Below are 20,607 nucleotides of genomic sequence, written 5' to 3' on the forward strand. Positions count from 1 at the left end.
CTTGAGAAGACCCGGCAACCCAAATGAGACCATAACCTCATGGCCTATGCCAGGGGCGTAACCAGCCCATTTATGCGTACCTTTCCTTTTTTGGAAACTAAACTCTGTTTGTGAAGACCTGTTGAGGCAAGTGAAATTGAAATCAAATTTGATGACTGGCATCTGTGCTAGTGGGGCGCTAAGAGCACCATCCGAGCATGATCGTTGACAGAGTGGCTAACTGGCTTCCATGCCGGTGGCACGTAAAAACCAGCATTCAAATGTGATCGTTACCAGCGTCACCTTACTGGCACTTGTGCCCCATGCTAGTGGGGTGCTACAAGCCCCATCCGAGTGTGATTGTTGCCAGAGCGGTGGCATGTAAAAGGTACCATTTGAGCATGATCGTTACCAGCGTCACCTTACTGGCATTTGTGCCGGTGGCATGTGAAAAAACATTCGAGCGAGGTCGTTGCCAGTACAGCCTGACTGGCCCCCATGTCACTGGCATGTAAAAGCACCCACTACACTCTCGGAGTAGTTGGCGTTAGGAAGGGCATCCAGCTGTAGAAACTCTGCCAGATTAAGATTGGAGCCTGGTGCAGCCATCTGGTTCGCCAGTCCTCAGTCAAATCATCCAACCCATGCTAGCATGGAAAGCGGACATTAAACAATGATGATGATGATGACAGCTCGTATATATAACTGTTTGTAAATCTTTTGTATTTTGTTGTGTTCATGTGTGTCTTGTTGACTATAATATACATAAACTTTATAGTTAGTTGTGTCTCCAATGAACAGCAATAAGTGAAAACTGGAAAGATAGAGAGAGGATATTCTGCTACTTGTTACTTTAGTCTGAATACCATAATGAATTAAACAATTATACTGCATGACTTGTATAGGAGTGCAGAAGAAGAGTGGGAGCTAATAAGTGAACTGTGCATGAGAAAGAGAAAGTGGGTTATAGCGTAATAGTTACCAACTACCACAGTTTTTCATTGTTTCTCTTTAAAATGAATAATATAGTACAGGTACATGGTTTCAGTCAAGATTGACAATGGTATTTTTCTCTTTAGCACTCTGTCAAATGCAATGCTTATTTATTCATATTGTTTTGAATTAATCATAAATCATAATGTAGGTTTGAGATTTTTATGTGATTGTTTATATTTAGAATGACATAATAGGGTAGGTGTAAGAGGCTGGATCAGCTAGTTTGAACACAGAACATAGAATATTTAGGCCAGATTTGGTTGGTTTAAATGATAAAGGGTTAAGTAAAAACTAACAATGACAGAGAGTAAATGAATGTCATGAGCACTAAATGAATAGATCTATGTTCAAAGGTATATCCAGAATCATGCTATGCAATATGTTTCCTTTTTTTAAGATTATAAACTATAATTTGAAGGAGACTTGGCTGCTTTTTCAAGCATGCAAGTGAATATATAGGAGCTAATTTGTTGTCTTAAATGTAGAAGGCAGAGCTACATGAGGAGGAACTGAACTCTTGAATGACAATAAATAACACTTTAAGGTTGTCTTCAAATAAACTTTGTTTCCACTTGCAGGTTAGAGAGATGCAGCCCTCTCCTTCCTGTTATTTTCTACTGGGTCATAGGTGCAAGGGCCATGCCTACAGCTACTTAACACAGGAACAGTGAGAGTGCACGAGAAGGTCAGTTTCTTTTACTATGAAGTCATATTTCAATGTGATTGACAGGTGAGAGATTGCAGACAGCCAAATATCTCTTTCTATTAATGTAAAAGAGATTACACTAAACATTGGGTTTTGAGTAGTTGAAAATCTTCTCCAAAATAAATTTCTTAAGAAAGTTAATTGTTCAGTTAGCATTATAGAAAGAATATAGTGTTAATGAGAATTCGATGTAATTCAGCTTTTAAAAAAATCCCCAAAACAAGAAAAGCCAACAACATGATAAAAATAGTTTCATAGTTATGCTATGAATTTACCTGCCATTTCGATTTTTGGCTACCATGTGTACTAAGAGCATTAAAAATTCATATCACTTTGCATAGAAGATAAATTTGAAGGAAAGCTAGCAATTTCTAGTTTTCCTTCAAAAGCAACAAAAATTATATGATTACATAAAAAAAATGACAAAAACTTCAGTAAAAATTTCACTTAAGATAAATGCAGGCATATTATAGTTGCAAGCTTACTTAACAACATGGTTTTGGTTTCAGTCACATGGCACCTTCTATAGCCCTTTGTCAAATGGAATTTGGTAGATGGAAACTATATATATATATACACACACACACACACACACACACACAGATAGATATATATATATAATATGGGTAAAAATATAGAAACAAGAAGTTGAAAATGCGCTACGAGTATTTTTAAAGGCTTGACTGGTTTCACAGATTTTTCTGATTTTCAGAAGTTAAGTGAAATAGAAAGATATGGGGTTACACCACAACTGTCTTGCTTCTGACTGGAGTTTGAAAATTCTCTTGATTTTATAGAGAGAGCCTGGCTCAATTTAGTATCTGTTTAGGATACAATTTGATTGGTAAAGGATGATAATGTGATTAGGCTTAGAAATGTATTAATGTCATGTGACACTATTTTTGATGATGTAAGTTATGGCTGACATGGTTAAATGAATGTGTCTACTGACAGTCCAAAACAATCAGGGCTCTCTAAATGTAATCTGTCAAATGGTAGCATGGATAGAAGTTGTTTGTATGTATTCCAGTGGCTAAATGGTTATGATTTGTACATATGCATGTAAACATACATTTTTTGTGTTAGTGCCATGTGAGAAAAAGTCATGACTGTATCCAAAGTTTAGGTTATTAATTGTGTGAATTCAATGTCAAGTGAGTTTGTGCATGAGTAGTTGAAAGGGTTAAAGTTTATTCAGTCTTGATTTGTATTTTTGTATGAATATATTTCCTTTGTTTATTTGTGTTTGATCTATGGTATTGACTGAACACAGGTAAAGTGGGAAGACTTGGAATTTGGCGGACCTATTTTTTGCACATATGTCTTTAATAAAGCTGATGCAATTCCCTAGACACAAGTCTCTAGGCACATTTACTCAACTCTTTTAGCCATAACTTATGGCACTAAAAATACTGTTACATGACATTAATATATGTATGTAGTGGGGAACTCACAAAAATGTTAAAATCTAATCATGTGACCATCCTTTGCCAATCAAATTGTATCCTAAACACATACTAATTCAAGCCATGTTCTCTCTGTTAAAACAACAAAATTTTTGAACTCCAGTCAGAACCATAACAGTTGTGACATAGCCCCATGTCTTTCAATCTCACTTAACTACTGAAAACTAGAAAAATCTGTGAAACTGGCTAAGCCTTAAAAACAAACTACCTAATACACTCAAATTGTATTTTCAACTTCTTTTCCCTATGTGTGTGTGTGTACCTTTGAGTTTGTTTCTCATCACCATTTGATAACCAATGTTGCTTTGGTTATGTTTAGCATTAAGAGACAAAGAAAATAAATACTAAACTAAAAAAAAAAAATACTGGGGTTTATTTGTTAGTCTAAACCCTTCAAGGCAGTGCACTAGCATAGCTGCAGTCCAATGACTGAAAAAGTAAAAGGATGCAAAAATATAAAATTTAGGAAAATATGAAGTAATTGTGACCAGATTTTTAAAATCATGATTTTTAAGAAATATAAAAAAAATGACAAAAATTTGTTAATCAATTAGGAAACCAAAAGCAAATTTCATGTTTGGGTTTTGGTTATCACAGATGTTGAGTTCCAAGTATGGAATACTTTTGTTGGGGTTAGCAGAAAGACATTTACCACTGGCTTCATTGTACAGCATTGATGGTGCAGACTGGAAATAAGAAAAATTCGAAATATATTATTAATTTTGTTTTTTATGTTTTGAATATAAATTAAATAACTAATTTAAATTAATTGTAAATAAAGAAGATATTTTAAGCTGTGATTTATTATTTTTTTAAATACAAAATAAATGATTAAACATTTCAATATTTGTTCAACTAATAAAAAAAAAAGGATTCGATTTAAAAAAAACATTTTACACAAGATAAAACCTAGGTATTTTCCATGTCTGACACACTTAAAAGACAGGGGTTTTAAAATTGAATATGCTTTGAGATTGACATGAAAGTAAATCATTTGATTAGACTGGTCATTAAACCAACATATCTATTAGATTCACTTGACCAATATATCTCCCAGGCTTCATTAAACACATCTTTCAGATCTGTCAGGCTAACTGGTCTGTTTAGACCAACACACCTGTAAGGTCTGAATCTGAAAGATTAACACATTTATTAAAACTAATAGACTTACTGAATTGAACCACATCCATTCTTGAGTTCCTCTACTATTATGACATTTCATTAACCTTGGAAAGCTTTTCTTGAATCCAACATCATTGATTTCCAGACATAACTTATTAGCTAATTTCAGTTCATTATCAAATGTTTGATACCATTGCTGCAAATTAATATATATAATGGATGTAAAATTGTACAAAAAAAATATAGAGCATCAAATAATGAACAAGAAAACTGGTTAAGTTTTTATAATTTATATCTTTCATAAATCCAAAACACCTGTAAGGTCTGAACCTGAAAGATTAACACATTTATTAAATGCATAGTGGTGAGTCCCTTAACACATCGAGGTATAAGGGCACCAATGAAAACTTGCCTCTATGGCACATCTGAAGCATAATCCTCTCCTAATTACACTCATCATTGCAAATGCACTCAATACAACATGCTACTGAAACATCCAATTTTAGAGTGCTCCCATTGTTTACAGAAGTGAATTCTGGTAACCAATGGTATTCACTGATAAATAAGTCACTTTTGAAATGGACCCAACATAAATAAAAAGGTGAGTAACAAGCAGTCAACTAACTCAGATATTTGTTGTAGGTGCTTGTATTTATAAATGTATGGAAATGTGTCTGACTCTTTGTGTACATGTGTATGCTCAAGTGTACTGTATTTACAGAGAACAAAACTTCCTCATTTATGATAAAAATAAGAAGTCAAAAGGGCATCACCCTGATGACCTAAAAGCTTACAGTTTGTATCCTATCAATAATGTTTCACAATATCCCTGGCATAATTCTCAGTAACACAATCAATTTAGCTGTAAACAGGTACCATAACATGTCACAGCACAGTGGTGTAAGCAGTAAAGACTTTGACAATTGTTTCACTAGTTCGTAGTGTAAAGATCAAAATTACTCATAGGCCTAGAGAAACAATAGGAAATACTCTAGTATTTTTACCTTTGAGTCCCAACATAAAGACAATGTTCTGACTGGTGATCCAATAATCTATGAGGCCATGGGACACTATACAAGCAGGAAAATCTTGATAAACTAATAGTATAAGTGTATCTCTGACTAACATCAACGTCAGAATTAAAAATTAGATATTTTGCAGAATTCTTGACATTAACATTATGTAAAAGAGTTACTAGACCAAACAGTCGGCTTTAGAATATTTAATATGCATTGGTTTGGAAGAGAGAAAGGCAAAATACAGAAAGGTGCAGTGGTTTAGGTGTATCTGTAGAAAAGCTTGTTCACTTGAAACTGCAATAATGTTTTGAAAAATAGAAGGTAAAAGGAAAAGAGAGTAGCCTAGAAGAGACTCAATGGAATGTGATTATTGGAATCCATAAAGAAAGCTCAAGACTGAGAAGAAAAATATTGGCAGAAATGCCATGGAATGACTTATATGACTAAGGGTATGATTAATTTCTTTATGGGACTGTAATGATTAATAAATGTTAGTCACCAATTCATAACAGTTAAAATTAAGATCTAATTTTAATGGTTTATAAACAATGGAAGTCACCAATTATAATAATCAAATGTAATGTTAGTATGCATTGAATGAAAGATATTGTTAGTTGAAATGGTCTTTTATTTATATTGTTATTATTGTTACAATGTAGAAGACAACTTCTTATAGAAGTAGTTGTATACATATTACTTGTGTAGATAGTAAATTCGTCTGTGGGTGACTACTAGAGAGAGTGATTCTAGCCAAGTAGAAAGTAAAAGCTGCAAAGTCCTTTGCATAAAGGTGCTTCCTCCATCAGGACTGGAAGAAAGGAAAAGAAAGACAGATGCTCTTTGGCCAGAGGCCTTACGACCAAAAGAGGTAGAAATGATTTGGGTTTGCTTATTTATATCCTTCCTAATGAAACTAGGTCAGGCTAAACAACTGATTTTTTCCTCTGTATAAGTTTTGATCCATGTATGACTTGAGAAAGGCTAAGAGATCAGTTCACTTTCATAAATTTCCTAGTGCAACAAGCAAGAATAACAGGCAGAGGACTTGTAGGAAAATGTGGATTCAGTTTTGAATCCTGGCTTAGAAATTTGGTAGCAAATCACAACAGAACATCAACAATAAATCAACTCTAATATGGTATACAAATGACAATTTTGGAGTAATCACAGAATATACAAACCTGCTTCTTTATTTTGGAGTTGGAATCACATTTAGCTAAAATCAGCTTTGAATGCTTAGTATATATTTCCTGAGCTGACTGAATACATAAGCCTGATGCAATATGTACAATCTGCAAATAAAATGAAAAATGTTATAAACATTAGCAAAGCTATTACAGTAGACTATGCTGGACTTATAGTCTGAGACAGTTCATATCCTGGCAACAGAATTCTTTTGTTTCACTTTACAAAGTTTTGCTACAGTTAAAATATTCAGTCTAAGGCGTCAACTTTATCTTTGTAGCAGTTGACTATAATGCTGCTACACCAATCATTGGATATGACTACCTCATGGAAAAGCTGATTAACTATACAGGTGACTATGTTATATCCTACTCCGTCAGATAAAAGCACCCATGCCAGTGACATGTAACAGGCACCTGTGCCGGTCACATGTAAAAGACACCTGTGCTGGTGAGATGTAATAGATGTTCTAGAGGAGTAAATGTCAAAACAAGAAAAATTGGAAAAATCAAGCAAAAATATAAAATCAAAGATCTTATAACTCTTCCTGTGGCTAAGAAACTGTTGAAACTATACACAGCTACAGGTTAGAAGGCATGATAAAAGAAGCAAATTCTATCGTCAAAACAAAATATTCAAAACCAATGCTAAGAAGTTTTATAAGGAAATTGGCAAAAATAGATATGGGTAAAAGAACGATCCAAAATTGAGGCGGTGGAAGAGTTTTGGAAGAAGATATGAAGCAATGGATAAGAGTTTAATGCTGAAGTCAACTGGATAGAATGTGAACAAATACTTGCCTGGCTAACAGAAGGATCGATCTACTTACTACCAAAAATTCATGATAGAAAACCCGCAGAATTAATGTCTTAATACTACTTACAATATACAAATGATACATACATCTTTTCTAAACAATCGTAATGGAGTTCTATATTCAAGAGATGAGGAATTATGTATATTATTTACATTTGGCGGATATTTGTCCTCATCTTGTTTGTTGTCAACACAATGTTTCGGCTGATATACTCTCCAGCCTTCATCAGGTGTCATGGGGAAATTTTGAACCTGGGTTCTCATTTTTGAGGTATTTTTCGATGTTGTTGTTATTATTATTAGTATTATTTTTCAGGTAACTGCCTGGAATCGAACTTGGAATCTTGGTGTTAGTAGCCCATGCTGTTAACCACTACGTCACAGGCATATGGCATAGTGGTTAAGAGTGCGAGCTACTAACCCCAAGATTCCGAGTTCGATTCCAGGCAGTGACCTGAGTAATAATAATCATCATCATCATCATCATCATCGTTTAACGTCCGTTCTCCATGCTAGCATGGGTTGGACAGTTCGACCGGGGATCTGGGAAGCCAGAAGGCTGCACCAGGCTCCAGTCTTATCTGGCAATGTTTCTACAGCTGGATGCCCTTCCTAACGCCAACCACTCTGTGAGTGTAGTGGGTGCTTTTTACGTGCCACCTGCACAGGTGCCAGGCGAGGCTGGCAACGGCCACGGTCGGATTGGTGTATTTTATGTGCCACCGGCACGGAAGCCACTGGAGGCGGCGCTGGCATCGGCCACGAGTCGGATAGTGCTTTTTACGTACCACCAGACCAGGGATCCTGGCTGGTTCAATTCGATTTCGATTGCCCCAACATGTCTTCGCAAGCAAAGGGGGTTGGCATGGGTGCCTGTCGTACGGTTGGATTGGTGTATTTTACGTGCCACCGGCACGGAAGCCAGTGGAGGCGGCGCTGGCATCGGCCACGAGTCGGATAGTGCTTTTTACGTACCACCAGAACAGGGATCCTGGCTGGTTCAGTTCGATTTCGATTTCGCTTGCCCCAACATGTCTTCGCAAGCAAAAGGGGTTGGCATGGGTGCCTGTCGTTGGATGAGGTTGTATATCGACTTCGCTTGCCTCAACAGGTCTTTGTGTCCAAGGGAGGAAAGGCATTCATAAGTGGGCTGGGCTCACTTGTCCTGCCTGGTCTTCTCACGTACAGCATATTTCCAAAGGTCTCGGTCGCTGGTCGTCGTCGTCAACAACAACAACAACAACAGCAACAACAACAACATCGAAAAATACCTTAGGAATGAGAACCCAGGTTCAAAATTTCCCCAAGACACCTGATGAAGGCTGGAGGGTATATCAGCCGAAACATTGGGTTAACAATAAACAAGATGAGGACAGATATCTGTTAAATGTAAATAATGTACAATCGTAATGGAATAAGTATTAACATCATGTAAGGCATCTTTCAAGATGACTCGCTCTCCCCATCACTTACCAAGGGGGGTGAGGGCTGCTAAGAACTGTCAAAGAGTTTAGCAATGACATTAGTATGGATTTAAATACCAAGTTTTATTAAATCAAATCAACCAAAATCGGAGTTTTATTAAATTAACCCAACTACTTTACCAAAATGTGCTAATGACAGAAATAACTTTTGTTCTCATTTAAATATTTGTTTTCTTATGTTGCAATGGTTTTTTTTTTTAATGGCTTGGTGAGAAAGCGGGCAGAACCTTTGACTTTTGTTAGAACTTTTATGACTGGTCGGAGGAAGTGAGGAAATTATCTTTACATCAGTAACTTAGACCAAATGCTTGCAACCGAAAGCATACAGCTAAAGGGACACAGGACCAGGCAATGAATCAAGAGAAATTCGTCATTTATTCAATACAACCACATACCTTGTCAACAGCTTTTGGCTTCAGAGGTCTTGCATGGACTGGTATATTTAAAAGAAAGGGTGATTTTTTACCAGAATCTGGCAGGATCTATTAGGAAAAATGACAAACAGGATAAATATATAAATACCTCAATCAAACAGTAACTTAGAGTAAGAAACAATTGCAACTCAGTATGTAATAATATATTTGATCAACATCAATGGAAATTGTAGCTGTGATACCAGTGCCGGTGGCACATAAGAGAACCATCCGAACATGGCCGTTGTCAGCGCCGCCCTGACTGGCCTCCGTGCCGGTGGCATTTAAAAGGCACCATCCGATCGTGGCCGTTGCCAGCCTTGCCTGGCCTCCGTGCCAGTGGCACGTAAAAAGCACCATCTGATCGTGGCCGTTTGCCAGCCTTGTCTGGCACGTAAAAAGCACCCACTACACTCATGGAGTGGTTGGCGTTAGGAAGGGGGGCATCCAGCCATAGAAACATTGCCAGATCAGACTGGGCCTTGGTGCAAACTTCTGGCTTCCCAGACCCCAGTTGAACCGTCCAACCCATGCCAGCATGGAAAGCGGATGCTAAATGATGGTGATGATGATGATGTTGATGATTCAAATATAGTTGATGTTTATCCCAAGTTAAGCCTGATCAAAAGTATTCAAATATGACCATCTTGTCTCTTTTTTTTCTTTTTCAGAAATAGTGTATCCTGTACTACATTATCCAAAAGTTTCCATTTTTGAGTTAGTAGAACAAGGCTTTAGAGAAATTTAGCTGCTATTTCTAGCAGGCGAAGTAACTACATAGAGGATCCTTTACTAATTTCTTTCAAATAATATTATTAATTGTAAAGTATAGAAGCCATCTTATCATGGCTAACCACATTGGGGAGGGGGTGTTACTGTAGCTTTATAGCCCCAAGAGATCTTTGTCTCTAGCTGGCTAGGACACAGATATTGTGTCTAAAGCCAGCTAGAGACGAAGATCTCTTGGGGCTATAAAGCTACAGTAACACCCCCTCCCCAATGTGGTTAGCCATGATAAGATGGCTTCTATACTTTACATTATCGAGCGATTACTGTTTCAATCTCATTCTGAGATTTAATTATGCTTAATATTATTATTGTTTAACCTAAAGTTAGCCCTGATCAAGCAAACCTATAATTAGGAATTTCAGCCTTGACCGAATTGCATTTAGTTTTAGAGATTGTAGGCAGTAAAATGCAATAAAAATCTTGAAAGTCATTATATATATTTTGAGTCAGTTCTTTGATATTAATGCTCTCCAAGTTGAGTTGGAGGACTACATCTTGCTTGTATGTTTCAATTTTGGTTTCTGTAGCTGAATGCCTTCTGTAACCATTGTGTAGAGAGCAGTGGATAAATTTTATAGTGGTGCCAATAGTAGAAGTCGTCATACCCTTGGCAAAACTAAAGACCCCGTGATAACTGTTCAATTTAGTGAGAGGAAGAGAGAATGAAAAGAAGAAAGAGTGGTGATGGACCAGGTTGAGTGGGTGAGTAGAGTGAGCACATGATGGGAAGAAACAGAATGTTTGGGATGTGATGGTGGTAGAGGGGCAGTAACGGAAGAGCAACATGCTTGCCATTCTGAGAGAGATGAAATGATGCAGGGTAATAGAAAAGAGTGATACATCATAGCAATAGAGAATGATGGATGTCAACAACAAATGGTTTGAGAGTGGGGGTCATGGCTTGTAGTACAGAAAGGGTGATGGTGGGGGTATATCAGATACGAACAAACTCAATGCTATCTCATTATTTAGGCATCCTATAGGAAAGACAGTTAGAATGTATTGAATGATGGTTAAGCACAGAAAGGTCCAATATTATCCTTTGCAGCATGGTGCAGCGAATAGAAGAAAGTGTGCTTGCCAAACAGATCTAATACCTGTGTAACTGGGGCAGTTACACAGGTGGTATAGTAAAAGAATAAACCAAACTGACTAATACCACCTGTGTAACTACCCCAGCATAGTAAAAGAATAAATCAAATTGGTTCGAGGAGCACAACTATTCAACTCCATTCCGGTACATGTCAGAAATCTATCAGGATGCAGTGTGGAATCATTCAAATTGCAGCTGGATAGATACTTAAGCACCATTAGAGATGAACCCCATCTCCCAGGATATACACAACGAGCACAAACTGACTCAAACTCGCTCCTACACATGTCAAAATTAAACAGAAAATACAACCTGGCAATCACACCAGACTCTGAGGGTGGAGTCTTCGACTTGGCCTGAGCATGGACTCAAACTCAAATGAAATGAAATGAAATGACTACCTTTTTGCCTACCCCAGATAAGACTATTACTAACTATTAGCAGATAATGTATCATACTATGAATTACTATTAAATAACAGTTATTGTGTTGGCACAAGAATTCAGTGCTAAAAGGTACAAAAACACTTACCTGTTCTGGATAGACATTTTCTAAATACCATTTGAAGGAATGGCACTCTAAAGATTTTCTCAGAGACAGTCTTTCAGAAATGTCTCCATAGTTTACATTGTTGCGGGCTCCAGGATTAGTCTTGAAGAAGAATTTCTTTTGGAAATAATATAATAAAAACATTAATAACAAGAATAACACTAATTGAAGCTTTCCAAACATTTAACTTCATCCTTTGTGTTTCACTTTCCATGTTTCAATTGCTTTTATCTCTAACCATTGTCAAGTTCCCATTTCTAAATATGTACAGGGTGGGCCAGAATTCATGACTCACTTATTAGTTATATTTTTTAATATGCTTATTTTATTGTTATTGTAATATTTTATTTCTTAATCTAACAGATTTAAAAATTTTTTTTCAGAATTTGATTAACCCTCATGGCACATCCTTTGCTAAGCTTGGAGAAATATGTTCAATGTGTGAGATTATATGCTAAAATGGACATCACTGAAGTCTGCAGAGTAATGGAAGCAGCTTATGGGCCACCGGCACCTACGAGAAAGACTGTTGCTAGGATTAATAAGTTATTTGATGAAACAGGTAGTATTGTGGACCCCAAAAGACCAGGATGACCAAGATCTGTTTGAACAAATGAACATAAAGAATGCTTGAGAACCGAGTTAGACAATTCTTCACAAAAATCCAAGTCATCAAAGATCTTTATCAGATCTTCTGAACATTTCAAGGACTTCTTTAAGATGCTTGCTCCATATGAAACTGTATCCTTATACCCCTTGTTTGATTCATGGATTAGTGGAAGATGATCCAGAGCATCACTTGCAGTTTGCAGAAGAATGGCTGGACAAGTTGAATGATGACCCAACATTGGAAGAACATGCCTGGACTGATGAGTCAAAATTTTATATTTCAGGGAGTGTTGTTCAGCATAACTGTATGTACTGGAGACAAGAAAGTCTTCAAATTATGATTGAGTATGACCACATAATGGTGTGGGCAGGTGTGAGTAACAACGGACTCATGGGGCCATTCTTTATTGAAGGTGGCATAAATGGGGTCACATATCTGAAACTTTTACAAAACCAAGTTCTCCCTAAGTTAAAGGAACAAGAAGACTTTGTAGAATTATGGTGGCAGCAGGATGTTACTCCCCCACGTTATTCACTGGCTGTCTGTGACTGGCTGAACAAAATTGATTGTTGGATTGGAAGGTGAGGGCCTGTGCAGTGGTCGCTTCACTCACCTGATTTAACACCACCAGACTTTTATTGTGGGGTTATCCAAAAGACCGTGTCTATTGTCAGAAGATTAACAGTCTTGAACATCTTAAACAAGTTATTATCCAAGAATGTGAAACAATCCCAGTAGACATGTGTTGTAAAGCATGTCAAAACGTTTCAATAAAGATATAAGCCTGTCTTGCAGCAGAAGGAAGCCCAGTTGATCATGAAATGGATACCTGATTTAACTAAACAGTGCATTCATTAACTTTGTACATTTGTGTGCTTACATGCATATCAATAAATATAACTAACAAGTGAGTCATGAATTCTGACCCACCTTGTACATTGTCTTAGGCCTCATCTGAAGGTTCTAGGTTTAAATTCAGCCCATACCTTATGCTTATTCAGGAATAAGATGTATGACAACACACAAAATTGAAGCAATGAAATTGTTGTAAAAACAGAAACACACACACACACACACACAATATGAAATTAACAATTTAGCATATTTTACTAACTCCACTCAAAAGTTTAAAACTAAAAATAATAATTTCTAATTTAGGTACTAGGCCAGTCATTCTGAAGTGATGGAGTTAGTCGATACCATCAACTCTAGTACTCTCGCTTACCAACTACACGGTTCCGGGTTCAGTCCCACTGTGTGGTACCTTGGGCAAGTGTCTTCTACTTTAGCCTCGGGCTGACCAAGGCCTTGAGTGGATTTGGTAGATGGAGGCCAAAGGAGGCTCATCATATATATGCATATATATATATATATATGTATGTGTATGTATATGTTTGTGTGTCTGTGTTTGTCCCCCCAACATCGCTTGACAACCGATGCTGGTGTGTTTATGTCCCCATAACCTAGCGGTTCGGCAAAAGAGACCGATAGAATATGTGCTAGGCTTACAAAGAATAAGTCCTGGGGTCAATTTGCTCAACTAAAGGCGGTGCTCCAGCATGGCCACAGTCAAATGACTGAAACAAGTAAAAGAGTAAAGAGAGGGACAATACAAAACTAGGGACATGTGGGGCTTAACACAAAAATCAAGTAAACAATAAAATAACAATGGCAATTAACAATACAATTAAATAATTAAAATTCCCCAAAAGGAGGTGGGTATAATAATAGTAGTAGGAGTAGTAGTATTAGCACCAGCACCAGCAGTAGAAGTAGTAGTAACGATTATAAAAAGTACAGATATAATAGTTGCAGACATGGCTGTGTGATAAGAAGTTTTCTTCCCAACAACAATGTTTTGGGTTCAGTTCCACTTTGTGAAACCTTGGGTAAGTGTCTTTTGCTATAGCCCCATGCTGACCAAAGCCTTCTGAGTAGATTGCACAGAAATTGAACACTAACTTTCCAGACACTTATGATCCAGAACTGCTTATAATGTGTACTAGTTTATGAGCAGGAAATTAAAATTTTATGGCTACCAAACTAGTTTATTGGGTTGCCCACAGATGGCATTGAATATAGCCACACTTGGATTGTTTACACTGCAATTGCTGGTGATTGATACAATTTTGTGAAATTCTTAGCTTATTTTGCTTAAACTTAATCCCAGCTCTGACCTCTAAGAGAGATAAGAAGGATTTGTGAGCATCTCAGTCCTGAGAAGGTAGTATAATGCAGATGAAACTGCATTATATTGCCAGTGCACACTTCGGAAAACATTAAGAGCTGAAAATGAAGAAACACCCACAGGATCCATAGTCTCATGGTAGGCTTACCATCATAGGGTGCACAAATGCAGCAGGTTTGCACAGATGTAAACCACAGATGATAGGGAAAACTAAATATGCCAGAGCCTTGAAGTGTTAAAAATTTACTCAGCAGCATACTGTGCAAATAAGAATGGTTGGATTACAAGTGAGGTCGGCAAAGAATGGTTTGAGAAGATTTTTGTGCAAGAAGTCGGAGCAAACTGTACACCTGTAGGTTTACCAGATGACTGCAAAGTTATTATTCTGGACAACTTTTCAGTCCACCCTAAAACTGAACTCCTGTGTACGAAAAATCTTTATATGGTGTATTTACACACAACTATATGTTATTTGTCCAACCTTAAGACCAAGGAATACTGTGCTCTCTAATTGCTCAATTTTCAGGAAATCTATGAAAGATGCAGTGAATGCTGGCAAGTCTGTACCAACATTTATTAAAAAATTTAACATAAAGGATGTTCTTTGGCTCATTGCTAGAGCATGGAAGAATGTTGAAGCATCTATGCCAAAGAAAAGCTGACATAAGTTGTGGTCTGGCTAGATGTTTGAAAATGCATGTAATGAAAATATGATTTCACAGGCTTTCATTTATCAAACAAAAAAAAGTTTGGTTTACATGTTGCTTGAGTAAGCAAAAAATTTCACAGGACCTGTGTTGCCAAGGATAAAGCAAATAATCTTAATAGATACTGACAATGGATGAATACTGACAAAGGAACATCTGTTGTGCAATATCTTTCAAACTCAAAAATTATAAAATAGAAAACAATGATGAAAATGAAACAGATGTAATTGAAAAAACTTTACCATGACAAGTCAATTGAAATCATGAATAAAGTAATCAGGGGGCACAGAACAACATAGCACATTTATGGAACAAGAACTAATGAATTTATATTTGTTGCATATGAAAATTTATACAGGGAAAGATCAAACCTTGAAATGTTTAAAACGATAGACAAAAAGAATGTGTACAGTAATTAGTAAATCATAATGATTTCCTAACAAAGAACTGTTGATGCAGAAATATAATATGAATTTCCTACATTCTGCTGAGAGCTACTGTAAGGTATCAACCTACTGACTGAAGAGTTTGTATTCAGTTACTAGCATTGTGTTCTGACTATGCTCAAGACATTCATGTCTTAACGATCCAGTTAACCAATCTATAATGAGGCAGTTTGTTGCTCTATTTTAGACTCAGGACAAGCAAATCAATGAATGAAGGCATTCTAGCTGTAATTGTCTTATTTTTTGTTTATATTGGGAACAACATTGTTTGATCAACACTTGTATTCTATTTTCAAGACAGGAGGCTATAGTTTAACCCTTTCGTTACTATATTTCTGACCAAAATACACCCCTTATGTGTTTCAATTAATTTCTAACGTAATCATAAATTTAGTCTGGTTTCATTAAACAACTATAACTTTTTTATTTATCAATATATTAACATGAATTTTGGAAGATAATTTAATGAAATGTTCTCAACCAATTCTATACTATAATTTTTGTCACAAAGTGACTCTAATTGCAGGTAGATACAGGTAAATTCAACAATATATAAAATTATAAAAATTTTGTTCAAACATCGCTATAGAAAATGGGTTATTAGCTAATATTCAATTGGGTATACAACAAAATTTTACGATAGAATTTGTTATTCTGGGTAACTTTCTGATACCCATAATAATATTTATGGCAAAATAGGCCTTAATTTCATTTAAGGTTGTGGGAAATAACAAACTATCCTTTCTTTCGCTTTGTTTACGTTTAGCGTAACAGTTCGTTTCCGCCGTAATGATTTCAAATGGGCTCATTCGAAAAAGTAAAAAGAAATAGTCTAAGGCTTTACTCTTCTGGGAAAGTCTGTGGCTTGGTCCAGTTTCTTCAGAAAAATCACCGAAAGAAACAGTTTTTAAATTTTCACTCCATTCAGGTGCCAATTCATTTTCTTTATCGCTATCGGATTCACTGTTTTCACTTTCAGAAAATGAAACATCAGATTCATTATCAAATACCACATGCTTTTTTTTCTTCAGTCATAGAGTTAGATTTCAGTAGAAAATCCTTCGAATTCTGACTCGCTGCTTGATATAATGAAATTCGTATCCATTTTTTGTCAGAATTACAAATTTTGAAAACACAATAGGAACAAATTTCGGAAAAAAATCTCCCATAATTCACGGAATTAAAATTACACTTCGATTTTTGTACAAAACTGTAGTTGAACTGTTTATGAAGTATAAATACGTGTTTTCACGAATGTACTAAAGAGATTTACTCTGATATTCTCATTTAAATATGAATAGGTAAATTCGAGCAGTTTGGTAACGAAAGGGTTAAGGAAGATTTAATTGCTCTCTGTAGCTTGACTGGCCAAAAATTGTAGTCAAATCTGTAAACTAGCTTCTATGATGAGGTATTGACTTTTAGTGGAAGTTGTGGAAACATTGTACATTTTACAAACGCTTTACTAAAAATTCCAAAAAAAAAAAAAAAAAAAAAAGAGCAGTTAGTTTTTCATGAAGTGAGGAAAAATAATTGCTATGTTCTAGAAGAATACAGATCACAACAGCTTTTGAAAACTGTGATAAACTCCATAAAAGTTTGAAATCTTCAGATAACAGCTTTGTTCAAAAAAGAAAAAAAAATAAACAACAGAATACATCACACATTATCTCTTTAACTCTTTAGCATTTAAACAGGCCAAAAGTATTCTGCCTGTTTTATGTTCAAACTTGCCAGATCTGGTCTCTTACACCAGTCCTACAATATCGTTTTAAAAATTAACAGCGACCTCATCAAAATCTCATAGCTCCAAGATAATGCCTGATTAGTTCAAGGCAATGTGGATAAAAAAGGATTAATTATGGTAGAATAATGCGAACACTGAAGGGTTAAACTAGAAATGCTTACAATATAGTCATCCAGCCAAACATGAGCAACACGTAATGAATTCTTCAGCATGCTGTCTTCTCCTCTTGGAGAAGTATAAGGTCGACGATTTCGGAAAACATGTCCTACTCGGGAACATGGAATTATTTCGAGATGACCACCACACATCCATATCTGAGAGAAAAAATAGAAAATGAAACTGAATTTGAGACTGCCCTAACTTCTATCATATTAAAACTTTCCTTCAAAATTTCATGTTAATTTATGTACCAAACACCAGCTTTATAATGATAAATTCTTTATCTTAAAAACAAATTAAAACAAAGTTAGTGAAGTTTAACAGAAATATAACAAAAGGATTAAAGAAAGGACACACTGGATAATGTTCTATACATACTAGCTGAAAAGAAAGATAGCGTGATCAAGAGTGAAATACCTTTGATCATGATTGTTTAATCAGGGTTGATCTGTGGGCTAAACATATAATATGGTAATAACATTATCATGAATAAGAAATGCTCTAACAAACTTTCAGTTTAAACTAACGAGAAAGGAGAATGGCATATATTATGCATATCAATTTTTGATCTGAAGATATATTCTAAAATTGTGCATAAATCTGGAAGCATAATTCTATATGTACAATTGGTTCTTTTGCCTCATCAAATCTTTACTCCACTCTCTCATTCTCTTTTACTGATCTCTCCATCACTTACAAACAGCAGTGTTCTGCTGTTGTAATCAAATGAAGATAGAACTACATATTTTGATCATCTTTCCTGTGATAACATTTATCTTTATCACTATTGACAACCACTTCAATTACTTCCATTCTTCAGTGTAAAATGTGAGTGAAGAGGGACACTGAACCACTTCATGTTGATTTGTCCTTATCATCCTTATCTCTTACTCTCTCCATTCACACTCTTGCAACCTGCTCACATGTCATCTCTTTCTCTCTATCCTGCTGCTCTTCAGCCATCTGTACAATCAGCACCTCCCAAATTCATATGCATCATTGATTATCCCTCCACCATTCACCCCTAAACCCATCCAACCACCAGTCATCATCTACTCTCCCCTACCTTTCATCTAACACATATTTTATCATACAAATCCCACTCTACCTTGCACCTTCAGTATATTCAGATCGCTATCCCATTCCTTGCCATTTCTTACTCTTTCCATACACACTTGCTACCTCTATCCAGCCTCCCTTTTTGTTCTTATCCCTCTTTATCTCTCTTTCCGGCTCCACACTGATTACCCCCACCCACTTTTGTACAATGTGAGCAGCCATGTATCTCTTTACAAAAAGAAACCTGATCTAGCCCTTCATACTTTCACCTTTCAGCATCTAGCATAAATCTGCTTCCCTCTATAACGTGGTCCTGCTCAGCTGATAGGGATCTTAGTCATGTGAATTACATGGTGGCCTCACTAGTGCTGATGCCATGAGAAAAACACCCAGTACACTCTGTAAAGTGATTGGGACTAGAAAGGGAATTGAATCATAGACATTGTGCCAAAGCAGACACTGAAGTACAATGCAATCCTCTGACCCATTGGACACCATCAAACTATCCAACCCATGCCAGTATGGAAGACAGATACTAAAAAACTATGATAATTTAATTTTTACTTTTATTAAATGGAATCTAATGGTAAAGTTAGCTAGTTGATGACAAAAACCAGTATGTTAAAAACCTGTAAATTATTTCTTTCCATTTCTTATAATTAAGAGGGTTTTGAGATGCAGTAAAAAAGTAAATTTTCAAAATCCTGTCAAAAATAATGCCTTGATGATTCTAGCTGGAGTTGTAAGAATTATCAATATTATGTATATGCCATAACCTTTTACTTCACTGGGTTTCTGCTAAAAGTTTTCATCTTCATCAATGTATCTATGATAAGTCAGTTAGGTAGAGCTCACCTTTCTCAGACCTATGCCCTCCTGATGATTTCAGATCAGCAGTACAATCTAACCAAAAAACTGTGTGTATTTCTCATGCAATGTATTTACAGTTAAGTAAGTGGGTAATTTAAAAATGTTAAGTAGGTTAGCCAGATAGTATATTACCAACAATAAGAGATCCACAATCAGCTCTTCACTCATATTAATTCCTCCAAGTTTGCAATTTCAGATAAGCTACAGGGTTTTACATAATAGATGTTTCAAGTAAAGCCCTTTATTGGAGAGAGAACATTTTTTTATCTTTTACCAATTTTACCAATTTTATGAAATGACTTTTGCTGATGCAGATCATCATTTGTTCAAATGAACTCTGTTTTTTAACTGCAAATTACCAAGAATAACTCAAAGCAAGTAAAACTTACCCGAAATGAGATTTCCAAGTTTTCTCCACCCCAAAGATCCATGCCAGCATCATATTTTCCCATCTCATTAAAGTAATCACGTTCAATGGCAAACAAACCTCCAACCATTGTTGGTGTTCTGTATGTGAAATAAGAAGTTAATTAATTCTGAAAATTTATCTTTATGAAGATAGGAAACATTCTTCTGTACAGAAATATATTATTGATCAGTTAAGTATTCCATTGCTTGCTAATGAACTGTAAGTTCAAATTTATTAGACATTTCATTGTGCAGGACATCATATTCTATGTATCAAGTTGTCAGGAACAGATACTAGAATTTCAGGTAATATTAAATGTAACAGATTGATATTCTGGCTAAGAAAGACTTATCAGTCTTAGTCAGGAGGTTTGAATGCAGCAATATTGATTCAAAGATTGGTACAAAACATATAAGGGAAAAAAATAAAGAAGACAAGATGAAATTAATTTTTTTAATGATCTGCCTATTTTTTAAAAGCAGACAGCAGTAATAAGTAATGGATGGACTCCTATAACAAAACAAAAATATTAGCAAACTTTATAGAGATGAGACATATTTCTAGCACTTGCAAGCTGATGCTTTTTTTGAGTTATCATAATATTAATATCCAGAGAGTAAATGCTTCTAAACAATGTTCTTTGTATTAAGCTATACCATAAGCATTTACAAATATGATTCTAAATATATTATTTAAATTTGACGGATATTTGTCCTCATCTTGTTTGTTGGTAACACAACGTTTCGGCTGATATACCCTCCAGCCTTCATCAGGTGTCTTGGGGAAATTTGGAAC

The 20,607-nt window shown here is 35.8% G+C and overlaps 1 protein-coding gene across 2 annotated transcripts in view; it reads right to left on the reverse strand.

The window, feature by feature from the left end:
• Positions 1-1,502: 1,502 nt before the first annotated feature.
• LOC115216471 (polypeptide N-acetylgalactosaminyltransferase 11) overlaps positions 1,503-20,607 on the reverse strand; it is a 39,525-nt gene continuing 20,420 nt past the window's right edge. The window contains exons 7-13 of one of the 2 annotated variants that reach the window (XM_029785835.2): positions 19,793-19,910; positions 17,477-17,629; positions 11,600-11,734; positions 9,169-9,255; positions 6,470-6,580; positions 4,319-4,465; positions 1,503-3,833 (exon numbers count right to left, since the gene is read on the reverse strand). In XM_029785835.2, the coding sequence (XP_029641695.1) occupies positions 3,690-3,833; positions 4,319-4,465; positions 6,470-6,580; positions 9,169-9,255; positions 11,600-11,734; positions 17,477-17,629; positions 19,793-19,910 (895 nt within the window). In that variant the 3' untranslated portion in view covers positions 1,503-3,689. The remainder of the gene's footprint in view (positions 3,834-4,318; positions 4,466-6,469; positions 6,581-9,168; positions 9,256-11,599; positions 11,735-17,476; positions 17,630-19,792; positions 19,911-20,607) is intronic. The other variant, XM_036506373.1, reaches the window with a different exon arrangement.

The sequence above is a fragment of the Octopus sinensis genome, linkage group LG10 (genome assembly GCF_006345805.1).
Source record: "Octopus sinensis linkage group LG10, ASM634580v1, whole genome shotgun sequence".
NCBI classification, from domain to species: domain Eukaryota; kingdom Metazoa; phylum Mollusca; class Cephalopoda; order Octopoda; family Octopodidae; genus Octopus; species Octopus sinensis.